The sequence below is a fragment of the Saimiri boliviensis genome, chromosome 10 (genome assembly GCF_048565385.1).
Source record: "Saimiri boliviensis isolate mSaiBol1 chromosome 10, mSaiBol1.pri, whole genome shotgun sequence".
Lineage (NCBI taxonomy): Eukaryota > Metazoa > Chordata > Mammalia > Primates > Cebidae > Saimiri > Saimiri boliviensis.
This window is the reverse complement of record NC_133458.1, coordinates 48,904,981-48,920,769: the sequence shown is the minus strand read 5'-3', so window position 1 is coordinate 48,920,769 and position 15,789 is coordinate 48,904,981. Positions and strand designations below refer to the sequence as shown.

Here is a 15,789-nt window from a genome sequence, read left to right as displayed (position 1 = left end):
TGACAAGGGTTGAACTAATTTTCACTCTCACCAACAGTGTAATGATTCCTCAGAAGCTAAGACAAATTGCTGGGTCAAAACCAGTTGACCCAGCAATTCCATTACTGGGTATACACTCAAAGGAATATAAATCATTCTGTTATAGAGACGCACGTATGTGTATGTTCATTGCTGCACTATTCACAATAGCAAAGACATGGAATCAGCTTAAATGCCCATCCATGGTAGACTGGATAAAGAAAACCTGGTGCATATATACAGTGGAATACTATATAGCCATAAAAAGAACAATATTATATCCTTTGCAGGTACATGGAATTGGAGACCATTATCCTTAGTAAACTAATGCAGGAACAGAAAACCAAATACCGCATATTCTCACTTATAAGTGGGAGCTAAATGATGAGAACACATGGACATAGAGGGGAATAACCCACACTGGGGCCTTTCAGAGGGTGGAGGGTGGGAGGAGTGAGAGGATCAGGAAAAATAGCTCACGGATGCTAGGGCTAATACCTGGTGATGAAATAATCTGTGTAATAAACCCCCATGACATGAGTTTACCTAGATAACAAACCTGCATGATGAATACAGGTTTGTTATGTAGGTAAACAGGGATGTTACGTAAGTTCAGGGATGTTACGTAGGTAAACTCATGTCATGGGGTTTATTATACAGATTATTTCATCACGAGGTATTGTATTTCATCACAATACCTGGTGATGAAATAATCTGTATAATAAACCCCATGACATGAGTTTACCTACGTAACATCCCTGAACTTAAAAGTTAAAAAAAAAAAAAAAAAGACTTGAAACTAGAATATGTCTGTGTATTTTAGGGACAGGGTCCAGCAGAAAGGGAGAGATGAAGGATGCCAATTTCATACCTTTCTAAGGACCCGTGTACCACTTGTCTCCTCTCCCTAAAAAGCTCCCCCTAAGTACTGTCAAGATTGACTCCCTCATTTCATTCTAGTCTCTACTCAAAATGTCATATTGTTGGACATCCCTGATCACCAGTCTTTCTTTTCTTTTCTTTTTCTTTCTTTCTCTCTTTCTTTCTTCCTTCCTTTCCTTCTTTCTTTTTTCCTTTCTTCCTTTCTTCCTTTTCTTTCTTTCTTTCTCTCTGTCTCTCTCTTCCTCTCTCTCATTTATTTATTTATTGAGACAGGGTCTTGCTCTGTCGCCCAGGCTGGAGTGCAGTGGCGTGATCACAGCTCACCACAGCCTTGACCTCCTGGGCTCAAGTGATCCTTCCACCTCAACCTCCTGAGTAGCTGGGACTACAGGCACATGCCACTACACCCAGCTAATTTTTGTATTTATTATTAGTATTTGTTTATTTTTTAGAGATGGCGTTTCACCACGTTGCCCAGGCTAGTCTCAAACTCCAGGGCTTAAGTGATCTGCCTGCCTCACCTTTCGGGAGTGCTAGCATTACAGGCATGAGCCACGGCTCCCAGCTCTGTTTCTTAACCCTGCTTTTCTCTTAGCACTTATCACTGCCTGAAATATGCTTTTATTTGTTTATTATATGGCTTTCCTATGAGCCTATAAGCTTCATGAGGACAGGGGCTTGTCAGATTCACTGCTATATTCCCAGCACCCGAACAGTGCCTGATAAATGGTAGGTATTCAGTAAGTCTTTACTGAATGCCCTTTATGTCCTAGGATCTAGGGAAGAGACAGGGAATAAGAAGGTAAGCAAGAACAATACCTACCCTGGAAGAGATACAGTCTAGTCGGGACACAAACAGAACTGCAAAATTATGTTACATGTGTGTATTCTGTAGATGCAAACAGTCTGAAGACCCAGTGCTCTGCCTGGGGAAGCAAGAATGTTTTCAGTTATTGTTGGAAAAATTCCTGAAGAAGCCTTCTTTCCGAAAATTAGATGGGAGAGGATAATAGGGATGGACAGGATACTAGTTAGAAAGTCCTTCTAGAAGGCCTAGTTGAGAATTGATAAGGATCTAGATTAAGGCTCTGGAAATGGAGATGAACAAACTGATTTTAGAGGAAATATTTATAAGACCTAAAGGTCCTATAAAGGACCTTTGAGGCCAGTGACTCACTCACTAGAGGGAAGGAGAGGAGAAATTGTTGATGGTTTCAGGGTTTCTATCTGGAAAACTAGGTAAGCAGTGTTGCAGTGATTGTGATAGGAAAGAAATATTTTTGGGAGGGGGAATCCTATATGTAGCTTTTAAAACATGTATCTGAAGTGCGTGGGGGACATCCAGACAGTCGAATCCATCGGCCTGCAGCTCAGAAGAAAGGTCTGGGCTGGAGGTATAGTTTGGGGATTCATTAACAAGCAGATATACACGAAATCATAAACATATAGGAAATTGACTAGAAAGAGTCTGTGGAATTAGAACTATGGAATAGCGTTTAAGGCTGAAACCTGGGGAAGACTTTAAGAGTGGGAAAAGAACCAATGTCAGACCCTGAGGAGCCGTTTGAGAGGTAGAAGGTGAATCAGAACTGTCCTGCCAGGGTCAGGGAGGGAGAGAGCTTCAAAGAAAATGCTAGGGAGAGAGGCAGATGCTTAAATAAGCTGCTGCAGAGGGATCCCAGACAAAGGCAGTTAATCCTGACAGTCACTGATAACCTTGGCAAGGATGGTCGCATCAGCAGGTGAAGCTAACCCAGGCTGTTATGGGCTGGAGCGTGCAAGAGAAGGGAAGAAGAGAGACAGAAAACAAGGCTACTTTTTCAGGAAGTTTAGAGTAAAAAATGGTTAACATATTCCTCCTTTGTTGCCTATGAAATAGGTATCCAAACTGTAAAATTCATTTAATTACATATCAACATAACTAAAATATAAAGATGCCGTTTCCATAGGGATTTTTATTGGGTTGGCTGCAAATCAGATTTTCATCTTGATCATATAAAATACTCATTCTTTGGAGAGGCTGTCTAGATTGACAGTTGGCAGTGAAGTGATTATCAGAACATAAAACAAAAATAAAGCAACTTACCATCAGTTCCAACAATATACACGTCTACCTTGATCCTGATAAATTCTTGCAAAATCTGTTAAAAAGAAAGTATATCTTCCTTAGGAAACAGTTTCACTTGTCAGAAATGTAAAGAAAACAATCAGAATTATATCTTACGGGTGATAAATTGCTTTTAGAACCTTTAACATTTTGAAAAGAGATAATATGCAAAGAGATACCAAAGTTAAAAAGAAGCCTGTATGACAGAAATAAACCCAAATAAAGGAGCCCTTCTCCTCAGTAAGAAGTTAAAAATGATCATTCTTGAGGGAAGTATTATGGGAAAACATTCTGTCTCAAACTCATAAGAACAACTCTGATTTAATTTTAAAACAGTGTCTTCTTTGGGATGACCTCAGCTAGAGCTTTCTTGCTACATAAAAGTTTTAAAAAAGAACCTATGGACCATAAGTTGCTAATTATTCTTGTCCACAAGAATTATGGATGAATGGATTTATCTAGCACCAATGAATCTTTATCCATTTTTCTGGTCTCTAGGCTAAGAACAAATACCAGCAGTGATATAAGTAAGATCATGGAAAGTAAGAAAAGTAGCTTATATTATAGTTGATAAGATTAGATGATCACTAATATCATTACTGTCATTGATAAATACTTTCAGAACCTCTTCTAGGCACTTAGCCAAGGATTAGAGGCCCTGTTCTTTGTGTTATATTGCTAGGACCAAAAAATAAATGTGTGTGTGTGTGGGGTGTGTGTGTGTGTGTGTGTGTGTGTGTGTGTGTGTGTGTCTCTGTGTGTGTTAAAATGCAGTAACATAAGCTAAAGTAAACAAAACCTGAAATAAACAAAACCCAAAAGCAAAAAAAGAAAATGCAAGCAGACTTAAGAGTTATATGATGCTGACATTAAAAAAAAAATTCTTCCATTTTCTAATTTTGTATCCAGTTCACCCATGCTTAATAGGTCTTATCTTAGGTTAGCTCTCACTTAGGCAGATTTTTGTGAAAACCCAAGAAAAAGAGAGAAAGATGTAGAGTTTCTTAAATTTTCTTTTTATATGTTTCTGCATTTCTGTTAGAAACTAATTTATTTTAGAAGTGCACTGAATCTGTGGAAAGAAAACAGACTGCAATCTGATTGTTTTAGTCATGTTTTGAAATCACATGTGACATTTATTTTTTCATATATCTATTTGGGGTTTTTTGGGAGACATTTTTAAAAATAGCCAAGTGAAATTTCATCAGCCTATAACAGATGAGGATAAAAAAAAAAAGGATCCATTCTGACATTTTTTCCCAGGACCTTTCCAGATCTTCTATGATTTCAGAATAATTTAGATACAGTGCCCACAAATATTTGAAAACACCACAGAATTGAAATTTAAAAGGAAAGTGAGCACAGCTGAGCACCAAAGGATTCAGCATACATTAGAATTGTAGATTTGATTCCCTTCGATCTAGTACTCAGTCTCATGGAAAATGCCCTTTTCAAGAGTCCACTGAACACCACCTTTCCCTCCATGGAACTCTAAGATTATAATTTGCTTCTAATTAAATGTATGTTACATAAAGGAGCATCCTTCCACAAATAGAATTTATGGTTGTTGTTTTTTTTTTTTTTTTTTTTTTTTGAGATGGAGTCTCACTCTGTCCCCCAGGCTGGAGTGCAGTGGAGTGATTTTGGCTCACTAAAACCTCCACCTTCCACTGCAGTTCTCCTGCCTCAGCCTCCCAAGCAGCTGGGATTACAGGTGTGTGCCACCATGCCCAGCTGATGTTTGTATTTTTAGTAGAGATGGGGTTTCGTCATGTTGGCCAGGCTGGTCTTGAACTCCTGACCTCAGGTGATCCACCCACCTTGGCCTTCCAAAATGCTGGAATTACAGGTGTGAGCCACTGCCCCCGACCCACAAATGGAATTTTTTAACTTTTAGCCATTGATTGGTTGTTTCCATTAAGAACAAAGAAATTACCGATTTAAGGCCTCTCATTGAAGAAACATCAAGAAAGGACACTGCTGAAAAGTCGAGAATGAGGCTGTGGAGGCTGATTTTGGGGACCTCAATGTTGAGAGGAAGATCGTTCCAGTCAATCTGGAAGGGCAGGTCTGTGGTATTGATCGGCTGGTCCAGTACTTCTATCTGATTGTTGTCCAGCTCTTCGTCAGAATCTTTTATGGTGTCAACAGTGCATATAAATCCTTTCTGCAGGAGAGGATAACAAGCATGATAACTGTGACCAAGAAAAGCATTGTGTATGTCAGGGATCGCCAGTGAGTTTCGGAAGTACTGATTCAGAGTTGAGCCAAACAATGGGATTGGACTGGGTGTGGTGGCTCATGCCTGTAATCCCAGAACTTTAGGAAACTGAGGTGGGAGGATCACTTGAGCCCAGGAGTTTGAGAACAGCCAGGGCAACATGGCGAGACCCTATCTTTGCAAAAAATAAAAAAAAATTAGCCAGGTGTGGTGGCATATGTGCTTGCAGTTTCAGCTACTTAGGAGGCTGAGGTGAGAGGGTCCCTTGAGTCTGGGAGGTCAAGGCTGCAATGAGCTGTGATTGCACCACTGCACTCCAGCCTAGGCCACAGAGTGAGACAATGTCTCAAAACAACAACAACAAGATTGTAGACACTTGTGTTTGGTACTTTTCCTAGGAGAGTCAAAATTTTAGGGAGACCCTCAGAAACATGTCATTTTAAAATAGAACATTCATTGACACATGAAATCCCTTGTTTATCTGGCATTTCATTTAAAGGAATGGAACTAACACCTTGAATCATCCTTTACTGAGCTTTTAGCTATAATTCATAGAAATGTGGTCAAGAAACTTACTGGTGTCACGTGTAGCAGGCCTTGCTTCTGCAGTTTTCGGATTTTCCTCAAAATTTTGTTGCGCTTGCGTAGAATTCGAAGTGGATTAAACCCAACCTGAGAAACCCATTGCTGTGTTACAAGAGTACTGAATATTCTGTTATTGGTATAGCATAATTCTGACAACTTTAACTGGAGTGATTTGAGGGATTGGGACAGATAATAAAAATATTTGTGACAAAATTAAAAAATGGTTTAAACAACATCAGCAACAACATTGTGTCGGACCTATTATGTCTGCTCCACCTATATCCAGTTACCAACAGTCAAAAGCTTTTGTATAACACAGTCCAGGATTCATTCATAAATTATCCATGAGTGAACATAAACTCTATTTGAATCTGTTTGTGTTTGGAGCCTACGCAATTCTTAGGGGATTTTATTTTATTTATTTTCTATTTATTGAGTATGGGTGGCATCTAAGTAAGTATTCTGCTTCTATATAATTTTTTATTTTATTAAAATTTATGTAATTGTATGTTTTTATTTTATAATTTTAGTATTATGTTTGAGGCAAATCTTTATTTCCCCTTTTCAACCTAATGAGTTCTTACTGCTGTAATATTTAGTTCCAGGTAAATAAGAGAGGAGGATCAAATTATGTAATAAAAAAATCCTCGGCCAGGTGTGGTGGCTAACGCCTCTAATTCTAGCACTGTAGGAGGCCAAGGTGGGAGGATTGCGTGAGGCCAGGAGTTCAAGGCCAGCCTGGGCAACAAAGCAGGACCTTGTCTTTACAAAAATTTAAAAATTTAGTTTGGTGTCATGGCACATGCCTGTAGTTCCGTATACCTGGGGGACTGAGGCAGGGGGATCACTGGAACCCAGGAGTTTGAGGTTGCAGTGAGCTGTGATCATGCCAGCCTAGGTGACAGAGTGAGACCTTGTCCCAAAATTTTTTTTTATCCTTGATAAAAAATATAATTAGATGGAAGTTTACTAGAGTAATTCAAAAGGACAGTATAGAAAACCAAACATACAATATAATCTCAGTTTGCAAACAGCAACAACAAAACTGGGTAGAAAAATATCCAATGCATATCAAACTAATAATGATAATTAAGGTTGAAGGCAGAAGCGCTATGCAAGCTACAGAGTAGACCAAAAGGCCTGTTTCAAGAGTGAGGACTGAGATTTTTGTCTTAACTGTCAAGACTGTTTCCTTGTCATCATCTCTCCAGTTTGCCAGGGACACTCAATATTTATTGTTATTTAGTATTAACGATTCATTTACAGCGGTTATACTGAATCTCTTTGATGATGTGATCAAATATTAAATGCTCCCTCGTTGTTTCTAAAGTTGATGCCCAAAGAAAATCTGTAGGATGACACCTAAAAGCCAGCAGCCCAAAACATGGAAAGTTTTTTTTTAACTCTACAGCAGAGTTTGAGAAAAGGATTTTTCTATATTAGATGTCATCTGAAGAGGCTTATTTCTCAACATATTAACAAAGTCCCATAAGGTAGTTGCACCTGCTCTGGGACATGGGACACAAAACACTGACGCAACCCCACCTCAACATATGTGACACAACCCAGCCTCAACAATGACCTTACAGAACAAACACATTCCCAGATATTCAGTAAGATTATAAGAAAAAAAAATTAACCCCAAACCTTACAGCATCGATAAGTTTCTGTCTAAAGAAACGAATGTTTGCAAAGTAGATAGGAGATGGACATCTGAAAATTTTCACTCCTTCTGGCTCATACATCTGTAAGGCAGAGAAGTATTATTAGATGGTGCCCATTAGATCCATACTTAATATCATTTAGCAAGTTAAAGAAAAAAAAATGAATCTCCCTTACATCCAAATAATCTTTTTTATTCTTATAGATGTTGCTTCTTCCAATATTAGCCAGCGTGCTGCATTTTGGGCTGTACGGAGAAAAACACCAAGTAAATCACCCATGCACATTTGTTAGGCCTACAAGGCTAACACTGATTTTTTTCCAGCATACCAAAACAGGCTCACTTTTCAGAATGTAAAAGGTTGGGGAATCATCATGCCATCAGAGACCATGGAAGGGAACACCCCGTTTTACTTATCTTTGTGTCCTCTCACAGCACCTAAAAAGTGCCTCCCACTTGTCATGTTACAGTTTACAAAGCACTCCATATGCTTTTGCCATTTTGATTCTGAGTATCACAGTTATTCCATAAGGTAAGGCAGATATGATTACCCAGTTGTATGGATGATGACAAGGAAAAGTAAAATGACTTGCTTATGATCATTCAGTTTGTCTCTATGTTTGATGGGTTCCCAGTAAAGAATGAAATGAAATATAAATAAATGAAAGAGTACAGGAGTATTTCAATATTGGTGTATTTCTTCAGTCAGAGATTGACTTTTTGATAACAATTTCTGTTCTCTGAGCCTCCTGAGTTCTCAAGGAGGCTTCTTTTTCTGTCACACTATGTAATTCAAAATAGGCTGAGCAACCACATGGTAGTGATGTTACATGGCAGAGATTTTAAAAAATCAAGGCTGGACACCATGGCTCATGACTGTAATCCTAGCACTTTGGCAGACTGAGGCAGGCAAATTACCTGAGGTCAGAAGTTCAAGAACCAGCCCGGCCAACATGGTGAAACCCCGTATCTGCTAAAAATACAAAAATTAGCCACGTGTGGTGGTGGGCACTTGTAGTCCCAGCTACTTGGGAGGCTGAGGCAGGAGAATCACTTGAGCCCAGGAGGCAGAGGTTGCAGTGGGCTGAGATTGCACCATTGTACTCCAGCCTGGGCAACAAGAGTGAAAACTCTGTCTCAAATAATAATAATTATTATAAAATTAAGATTAAAAAGATGCTTGGACTGAATGATTATTAAAAATCAAGAATTCCAAATGTATTTTGTGGAATTTTAAGGCAAGAGAGGCCTTTGAGAATTTCTCTAATCTAGCTCCATATTTTAAAGGTACAAGTGCAATCTAACAACCTATGAAGAGGAAATCCACCCACTAGCTGTGAAGACTCTCACAATCTCAGTAACACATTTCCATGTTTAACAAGTTCAAGGCAAAGGCATTAAACTTGCTTGTAATAGAATCGCTTCTGGTTTATAGCTGGGCAAACAGACTCAGAGATTTATATGATCTATTTGAACTGGAGTCAAAGCCAGGAGCAGACCAACAGCAGGTCTCCTCCCTGGGCTGATGCTCTAAACCTGGGCCATGCTATTGCCCTGCAGGCCTTGGTGAGCAGTCGGAGGGACGATAAACTACCCAAACTTGATGGAAATGCACACCTATCAACCAACTACTGTTCTCTTAGCCAGTGACTTTTTTTTTTCTCTCTTCTGATTTGGGCAGGTCCAAGCCTGCCAGGATGCAAGGCAAGTTGAACACTCACAATTGGGTCCTGAACACGATGGTTAGCAGTTGAAATGCCACACTAGCTGCCAGGCCTAACCCGAGTCCCAGGACAATGGTGAAGATGAAGGTCATGATCCAAATTACCTGTGAAAAGAAAGCAACACACACACTTATGATTGACTTTGATTCAAGTACAATGTTGAGATGGATCTTTAAAAAAACTTTTTTTTTCTTTTTTTTTTTTTTGTAGAGACAGAAAGACTTTTTCACTACAAAAATTAAATTAAAAAAATAAAAAGTTAAAAAATTTGCTAGGCATGTTGGAAATTGGAAGTTGCCATTTTGGGCTAAGGAGCAAAGTACACAGAAGACACTTGTGTCAAGAGGTCATTTCTGCTGGCTCAGGTTCTGGGCCACAAAAAGAAAAGCAAAATAAGAGGATTCAAAGAAAGTATATTCATTTCTAATACCATCTCCAACCCATTTAGGAAATGGGATTGTCTGTCACAGTGATAATTTTAACTGCAAAAACCGCAATTACTTTTGCACTAACAATAGAACCAGCTGCTGTACATTAAAATCAGCAAATTAGGCTAAGCATGAAGGCTCACACCTGTAATGCCAGTACTTTGGGAAGCTAAGGTGGGAGGATCACACAAGGCCAGGAGTTCAAGACCAGCCTGGGCAACGTAGTAAGAATCTGTTTCTGCAAAACTAAAAAAAATTAGCTGAGGATGGTAGAGTGTGGGTGTAGTCATAGCTACTCAGGAGGTTCGGGTAGGGGGATCACTTGAGCCCAGGAGTTTGAGCTTATAGTGAGCTAGGATGGTACCACTGCACTCCAGCCTGGGTGACAGACAGAGATCCTATCTCTTAAAAAAAAAAAAAAAAAAGGCTGGGCGCGGTGGCTCATTCCTGTAATCCCATCACTTTGGGAGGCTGAGGCAGGCAGATCACAAGGTCAGTAGTTCAAGACCAGGCTGGCCAACATGGTGAAACCCCATCTCTACAAAAGATACAAAAAATTAGCTGGGTGTGGTGGCATGCGCCTGTAATCCCAGCTACTCGGGAGGCTGAAGCAGGCGAATTGCTTGAACCTAGAAGGCAGAGGTTGCAGTGACCTGAGATCACACCATTGCACTCCAGGCTAGGTGACAGGGCAAGACTGTCTCAAAAAAAAAAAAGGAAAGAATGTCTTATTCTTGGTCTGCAGATGTAATTAATGGTTGCTATCTTTATAAGAATTTTAGCATACCAAAAGGGTGTTCAAATGCCCCACAAAAGTAAACCAAGTGTAAATTACTAGTTATGATCTTTAAATACCTATGGGTATGTTAACAAGCATTTTTACACAACAGACTTTGACTGTTAAAATAGCAAAGCATGTGAGAGCAAGAGGGAGCCTTTCCAAACGGGAGTATTTCCAAAAGGAATGCTCAGAAATTAAATTATTCACAGATTCATGAAAACAAACACATTATGTAATGAACAGAAGCCATGCATACCCTAAAATTCAGAGAGTTTCCGTGGTAGTTGGGATTACTGCAAGAACTTTTAGAACAGGCCTAAGGAAGTCCGACACTAGTGTTTCATGGAGCCCATTCTTTTAAATTAAAAGTAGCCCAGTTTAAGAAATTAAAGTCCCAGAAAATGATCATTAGAGTATGAAATTTAATAATAGCAAATAAAACAAACTAAGATTATTTTGAATGGATATATAGAAATAAAATTTCACTCAGTTTACAGTATAAACATGCATTTCATATTAGCATTAAAATGCGATTGTGATTTATCTCTCTTTCAAATATTCTACTTACACAATCATATTTATCCTTTCGCCACAATCTGCCTATTTCAGCAAACTGCATCAGCATTCCCTTTAAGTTTCCCAGTGCTAAAGCTGCCAGGACGGACTGTAAGAAACGTAAACACCGGACGTACTTTAAGTTCATAAAATAAACCAAAGGTGAAGGCTATAGATAAGTGAGTGCTTTAAAGGGCCTCAAAGCATATCAAAGCATACACCCTTTTCCAGTGTGTGATGCTATACAAGACACAGCAGAACCGGACCTCTGACCTGTCCCCATGAGTGACTTTGTCCCCACCACAGTGACAAGGGCTAGACTGCTCTTGTGATTATGAGATAGATGATCTGATGGCATTTAGTAGCCTGCACTTTGGGACAGAGAAAGGCAGACCTTAGACCTATGACAGATAAACACTTGGAATAAATTTCTCCCAAGCAGAGACAGTCTAATGTGTGTTTGTTTATTGAAGCTGAGGAGATGGGGGTAGCTCTTTGTTTAAATTAAAAAAAACAAACAGCTTGGGGAGCTTGAGGTCCTGGAATGAGACGACTCGAGGTGGGCTTTCTGGGACAGCATGAAACATATCTATCTAGTTCCTACAACATCCCCAAAACCTACTATAGTAAATACATATAGGAAGAGTTTTAAAATTAGTGAATGAGTGGTTGAGCCAATGAATGAGTATTTCCCAGGCCAGTACTAACATGCTACGGCCGCACTTCAGGCTTCCAATTCTTCCACTGCCAGAAGGTGATCTTTTGTCTTGCTGGAATTGTGATAGTTATGCTGAAAAATGCTGAATAGCTAAGTTCATGAGCTTTGTTCTTTGGATTTTAACGTAATTGTAGGAACACGCCCCTCACTCGTCTGTCCCCACTGCCAATTTCAGCTGTTTGATTCTGAATGGAACATGGAATTTGTACACTGCTACACCATGAAAACACAGTGTACAAAGAAAAGCCAAACACAGTTTTTATTTTTATATTTTGAGAACAGTTGGACTGATCTGCCTATTTCTAATTTTCACAGGTAACCCTCATAATGTCATAGCTAAGCAATTAATTTTGCTAACTGTGAGAACAGAGGTCATAATTTAGAAGAAATACAGCCTTAAGTGACACACAAGTGTCACTTTTTAAAAAGTGGCACACAAGTAAATGCCAGTTAAATGGTGAAAATTGAATAAAGTCTATCATCTACTTAACATACTATACTAATGTACAGTATGATATTGTACTACAGCTATGTAGGAGATCACCACTGTGGTAGCTAGGTGAAGAATTCAGAGGACTGTACATCAGGCCTCTCCATTTTGCAGGACTTTTAATTCTGTAAGTATAAAATATATCAAGAGACACCTGTGAGAAGAGGCAGACTTTTTTCCATTGGGCATTATTTCCCACCTAGTCAGTATTCCACAGGAAAACAATTTAAAATAATTTACAATGACATACATATACAATAGAGTACTTTAAAAGTAAAGATTACATATAAAAGAAAGGGGGATAATTTCTGCAGGAAGCTGGCATCCCTACTGCTTTTGACATAAAGGATTAAATACATAAATATGGATAAAATGCTTAGAGCTCTGCAGAGCACTCAACAAATATTTATTATGAGCTTTCTTAATAAGTTATGTTGCTTTCATATGATAAAAAGAAGCAAGATAGCTATTCAGGTGAAACAAAGATGTTCCTGACCACAATGGTCTAAAAAGAACGTATCACAGGATCCTTTATAAAAGGGTCTTTGATTAACATCTTGGACAATGTCCTTGACTAGTTTATTCAGGAGACAGACGGGATTTTAGATGGCAGTTATTTCTTTAGTGTCTTCAAATTGATGTGGACTAGGTAGAATCCAAGTTAACTCCTGGCGAGTGGAGTTCTCTATGTGCGTTTATTTTTATTGAGATACACATTCTTCTTATTTTTAAATCAGAAGTACTGCATGTGGAGAATGCATATTTTTGGTACATTGTTCTCTGCCCTGCTTGAAGATGGATTTGGCCAGTGAGCTCTCTGGGATGACCACACTGGGAGTCCAGAAACCTGGGACCAAAGTACCATTTGGCTACCAACCAACAAGGGAAACAGGTTTAGATAACAGCCAATAGATATTAGTGGGCTGTATCATATCTCTATGTCCTTTGTAGCAAGAAGTGTAATACAGTGTAGAATAATAATACTATTATTAACAATAATGACTATCATTTATCAAGTATTTATCATATGCCAAACCCTGGGTTAAGTAGTTCACATACATGATCTTATTTATTTATTTTTTTGAGATGGAATTTTGCTCTTGTTGTCCAGGCTGGAGTGCAATGGTGTGATCTTGGCTCACCACAACCTACAGCTCCCGGGTTCAAGCGATTCTCCTGCTTCAGTCTCCCGAGTAGCTGGGATTACATGCGCCACCATGCCTACCTAATTTTGTATTTTTAGAAGAGGTGGGATTTCTCCATGTTGGTCAGGCTGGTCTCAAACTCCTGACCTCAGGTGATCTGCCCACCTCAGCCTCCCAGAGTGCTGAGATTACAGGCGTGAGCCACCATGCCCAGCTGATCTTATTTATTTTTATAGTCACTCTGGGTAGTGGCTATTATTTCCCTTTCTCTTTTACACATGTGGCGCTTGAGGTTCAGGAAGGTTAAGTAATTTGCCCATAATCACACAGATAATAAATGGCAGAGCCAGGATTAGAAGGAGGTTAACAGGGCTCCATGTACCATCTCAAAATTATCTTAAAACCACAAGGAACAATGTATTTACCATCACCTTGTTTCCTAGACGGCCTTTGCTTTCCAGGGTTCAATGGTATGTTTTACATCTGAGTGCCGCAGAAATTTACAGTGCATTAAACTAAACCCTCAAACTTATAGATGGAGGAGCATGAGTACTCTCATGTGAGGCTGTGAGGTCTGTGTTGGCTGTTCACTCCCATCTCACAATCCGACAGTTGTTGGTCTTGGAGTTAAACCAAAGTTCTAGGAGCTTCAGGGTGTGTTCCTAAGAATGAGTTGTGTGGCTGGTAGCGCCATTCTCTGAATTAGATAGAGGGTCTGATTACAGTAACCTTTAAGAAAACCTCTACTCAGTCCATGCGTGCAGAAGGTGTGGTGCCAGGGTGCCCTCCTATTTCAAGATTAATTCTGTTTGAAGCTACGCACATGCGAAGTGTAGAGGAGATAAAGCAGGTTGGGCATCTGTATTCCCAGCATTCAGAACACGTTGCCAGGGGAAAATAAATATTTTTGGCTCACGCAGAGTATTGGATAAGAAGAGTACTTGAGAGTTTGTCATTACCTCGTTTTCCCTAGTTTAGTTTGTGCTTTCAGAATTTGAGAACCAGGGTCCTTGATTTACCACCAAAAGGAAGAGATGCTGTCCAAAGACAGTGTTACCTTTTGTAGAGGTTCCAGGAGAAATCCAATGGCTACAATGACGATCAGCACGATGATGGCAGAAATCAGCCCAGCAATCTGTGAGGATAAAAAAAATAGCATCACCAACTCAACTTTTTCCCTGGCTTAGATTTTCTAGTGACTGATGCTAGGATGGTGCTTTCAGCAAAGCTCTCAACATACCTGTGTTTTGCCTCCCGTGCTCTCCTGAACTCCTGATCTGGAGAGGGCAGTACTCCCAGCAAATCCTCTGAATGCTCCAGAGACTATGTTACCCAATCCCAAGGCTATTAACTCCTGACAGGAAAACAAGGAGGAACCGTTTTCAGAAGTGGCACCATTGATATTATGTGTGCAAAATATTATTTAAAGTTGCTCAGGGAGACCCAGTGTAGGTTGTATACTTACCTGATTGCCATCAAGTGGGTAATCGTGTTTGAGGGAATAGACACTGGCAACTGAAAAGGCCACTGCAAATGCAACGATGGCGATGCCGAAGCAATCTCCTATGACGTCTTGGATAATCCCCACGTCAGGTGTAACGGGTGGCATAAATCTAAAATGGAAATTAAGCAAGTCTGAATGTCAGCAACCAACTGATAAACGGATATAATCATTGGGCAAATCAATGAATGAATGCAATCTAGGCTGAGTTGTGTCTCACTGTGGAGTATGATTAATGAGAATTTAGCTCCACTGACAACTTTGCAATCTGCTTTCTTTATGCTGAAAAGCAACACTGACCGAATTTGGTAAAAGATTGCCAATTCAATCCAAGGACAGTGGTAATTCAGATATGGTTTTGCCAGTAAAACCACATTATAATGTGCATATGTATTCCCGTAAGCTTCCTGCAAAATGTCTTCTATTCCACTCGTATTGTTACACTGGGTTGCAAAGCATCACCCAAAATGCTCCCAACAGTTATCCACAGATGAAGGCTCTTTGAGAAAACACAATTGTGAGACAAGGAATGCAAAAAAAAAAAAAAAAAAAAAAGTCTTCTTTCCATTGATAATAATAACCTTTCATGGAAAACTCCCGGCAAACAAATGGGCCTTGGACTCTGCGTGCACTTCACAGAAATGCTAGAACCAGTCATGACCCTAATGGTGAGTGGGTTTCATTTTAAAGTGATCTAGTGCCAGAGAAACCTTCAACCCACAGGGGATACTTCTGTGCTTATGCCTCATGAATGTAGACCAGTTCAATTATATTTACCAATTGTAAGGTGCATTTATCGCAAACTGAGCATCAATCTACTAAAATGTTCCACTCCTATAAGCATGTATTTCTGACATCAAACCTATTAGAAGGTTAATTAGATCCAGTCAACTCTTTCTGAATTGCTGGTCCACATTTTGTGAATATCTATGGTAATACATTTTAACTCTAATTTTGAAGAAGTACTATTA

At 39.4% G+C, this 15,789-nt stretch overlaps 1 protein-coding gene across 2 annotated transcripts in view; it reads right to left on the bottom strand.

Moving 5' to 3' along the window:
- SLC26A3 (solute carrier family 26 member 3) overlaps positions 1-15,789 on the bottom strand; it is a 41,495-nt gene that overhangs the window by 6,299 nt on the left and 19,407 nt on the right. For both annotated transcript variants that reach the window (XM_003921095.4, XM_074379240.1), the window contains exons 9-18: positions 14,783-14,930; positions 14,558-14,671; positions 14,375-14,452; positions 10,978-11,073; positions 9,198-9,304; positions 7,653-7,722; positions 7,466-7,558; positions 5,805-5,900; positions 4,944-5,174; positions 2,987-3,041 (exon numbers count right to left, since the gene is read on the bottom strand). In XM_003921095.4, coding sequence (XP_003921144.2) covers positions 2,987-3,041; positions 4,944-5,174; positions 5,805-5,900; positions 7,466-7,558; positions 7,653-7,722; positions 9,198-9,304; positions 10,978-11,073; positions 14,375-14,452; positions 14,558-14,671; positions 14,783-14,930 — 1,088 coding nt within the window. The remainder of the gene's footprint in view (positions 1-2,986; positions 3,042-4,943; positions 5,175-5,804; positions 5,901-7,465; positions 7,559-7,652; positions 7,723-9,197; positions 9,305-10,977; positions 11,074-14,374; positions 14,453-14,557; positions 14,672-14,782; positions 14,931-15,789) is intronic.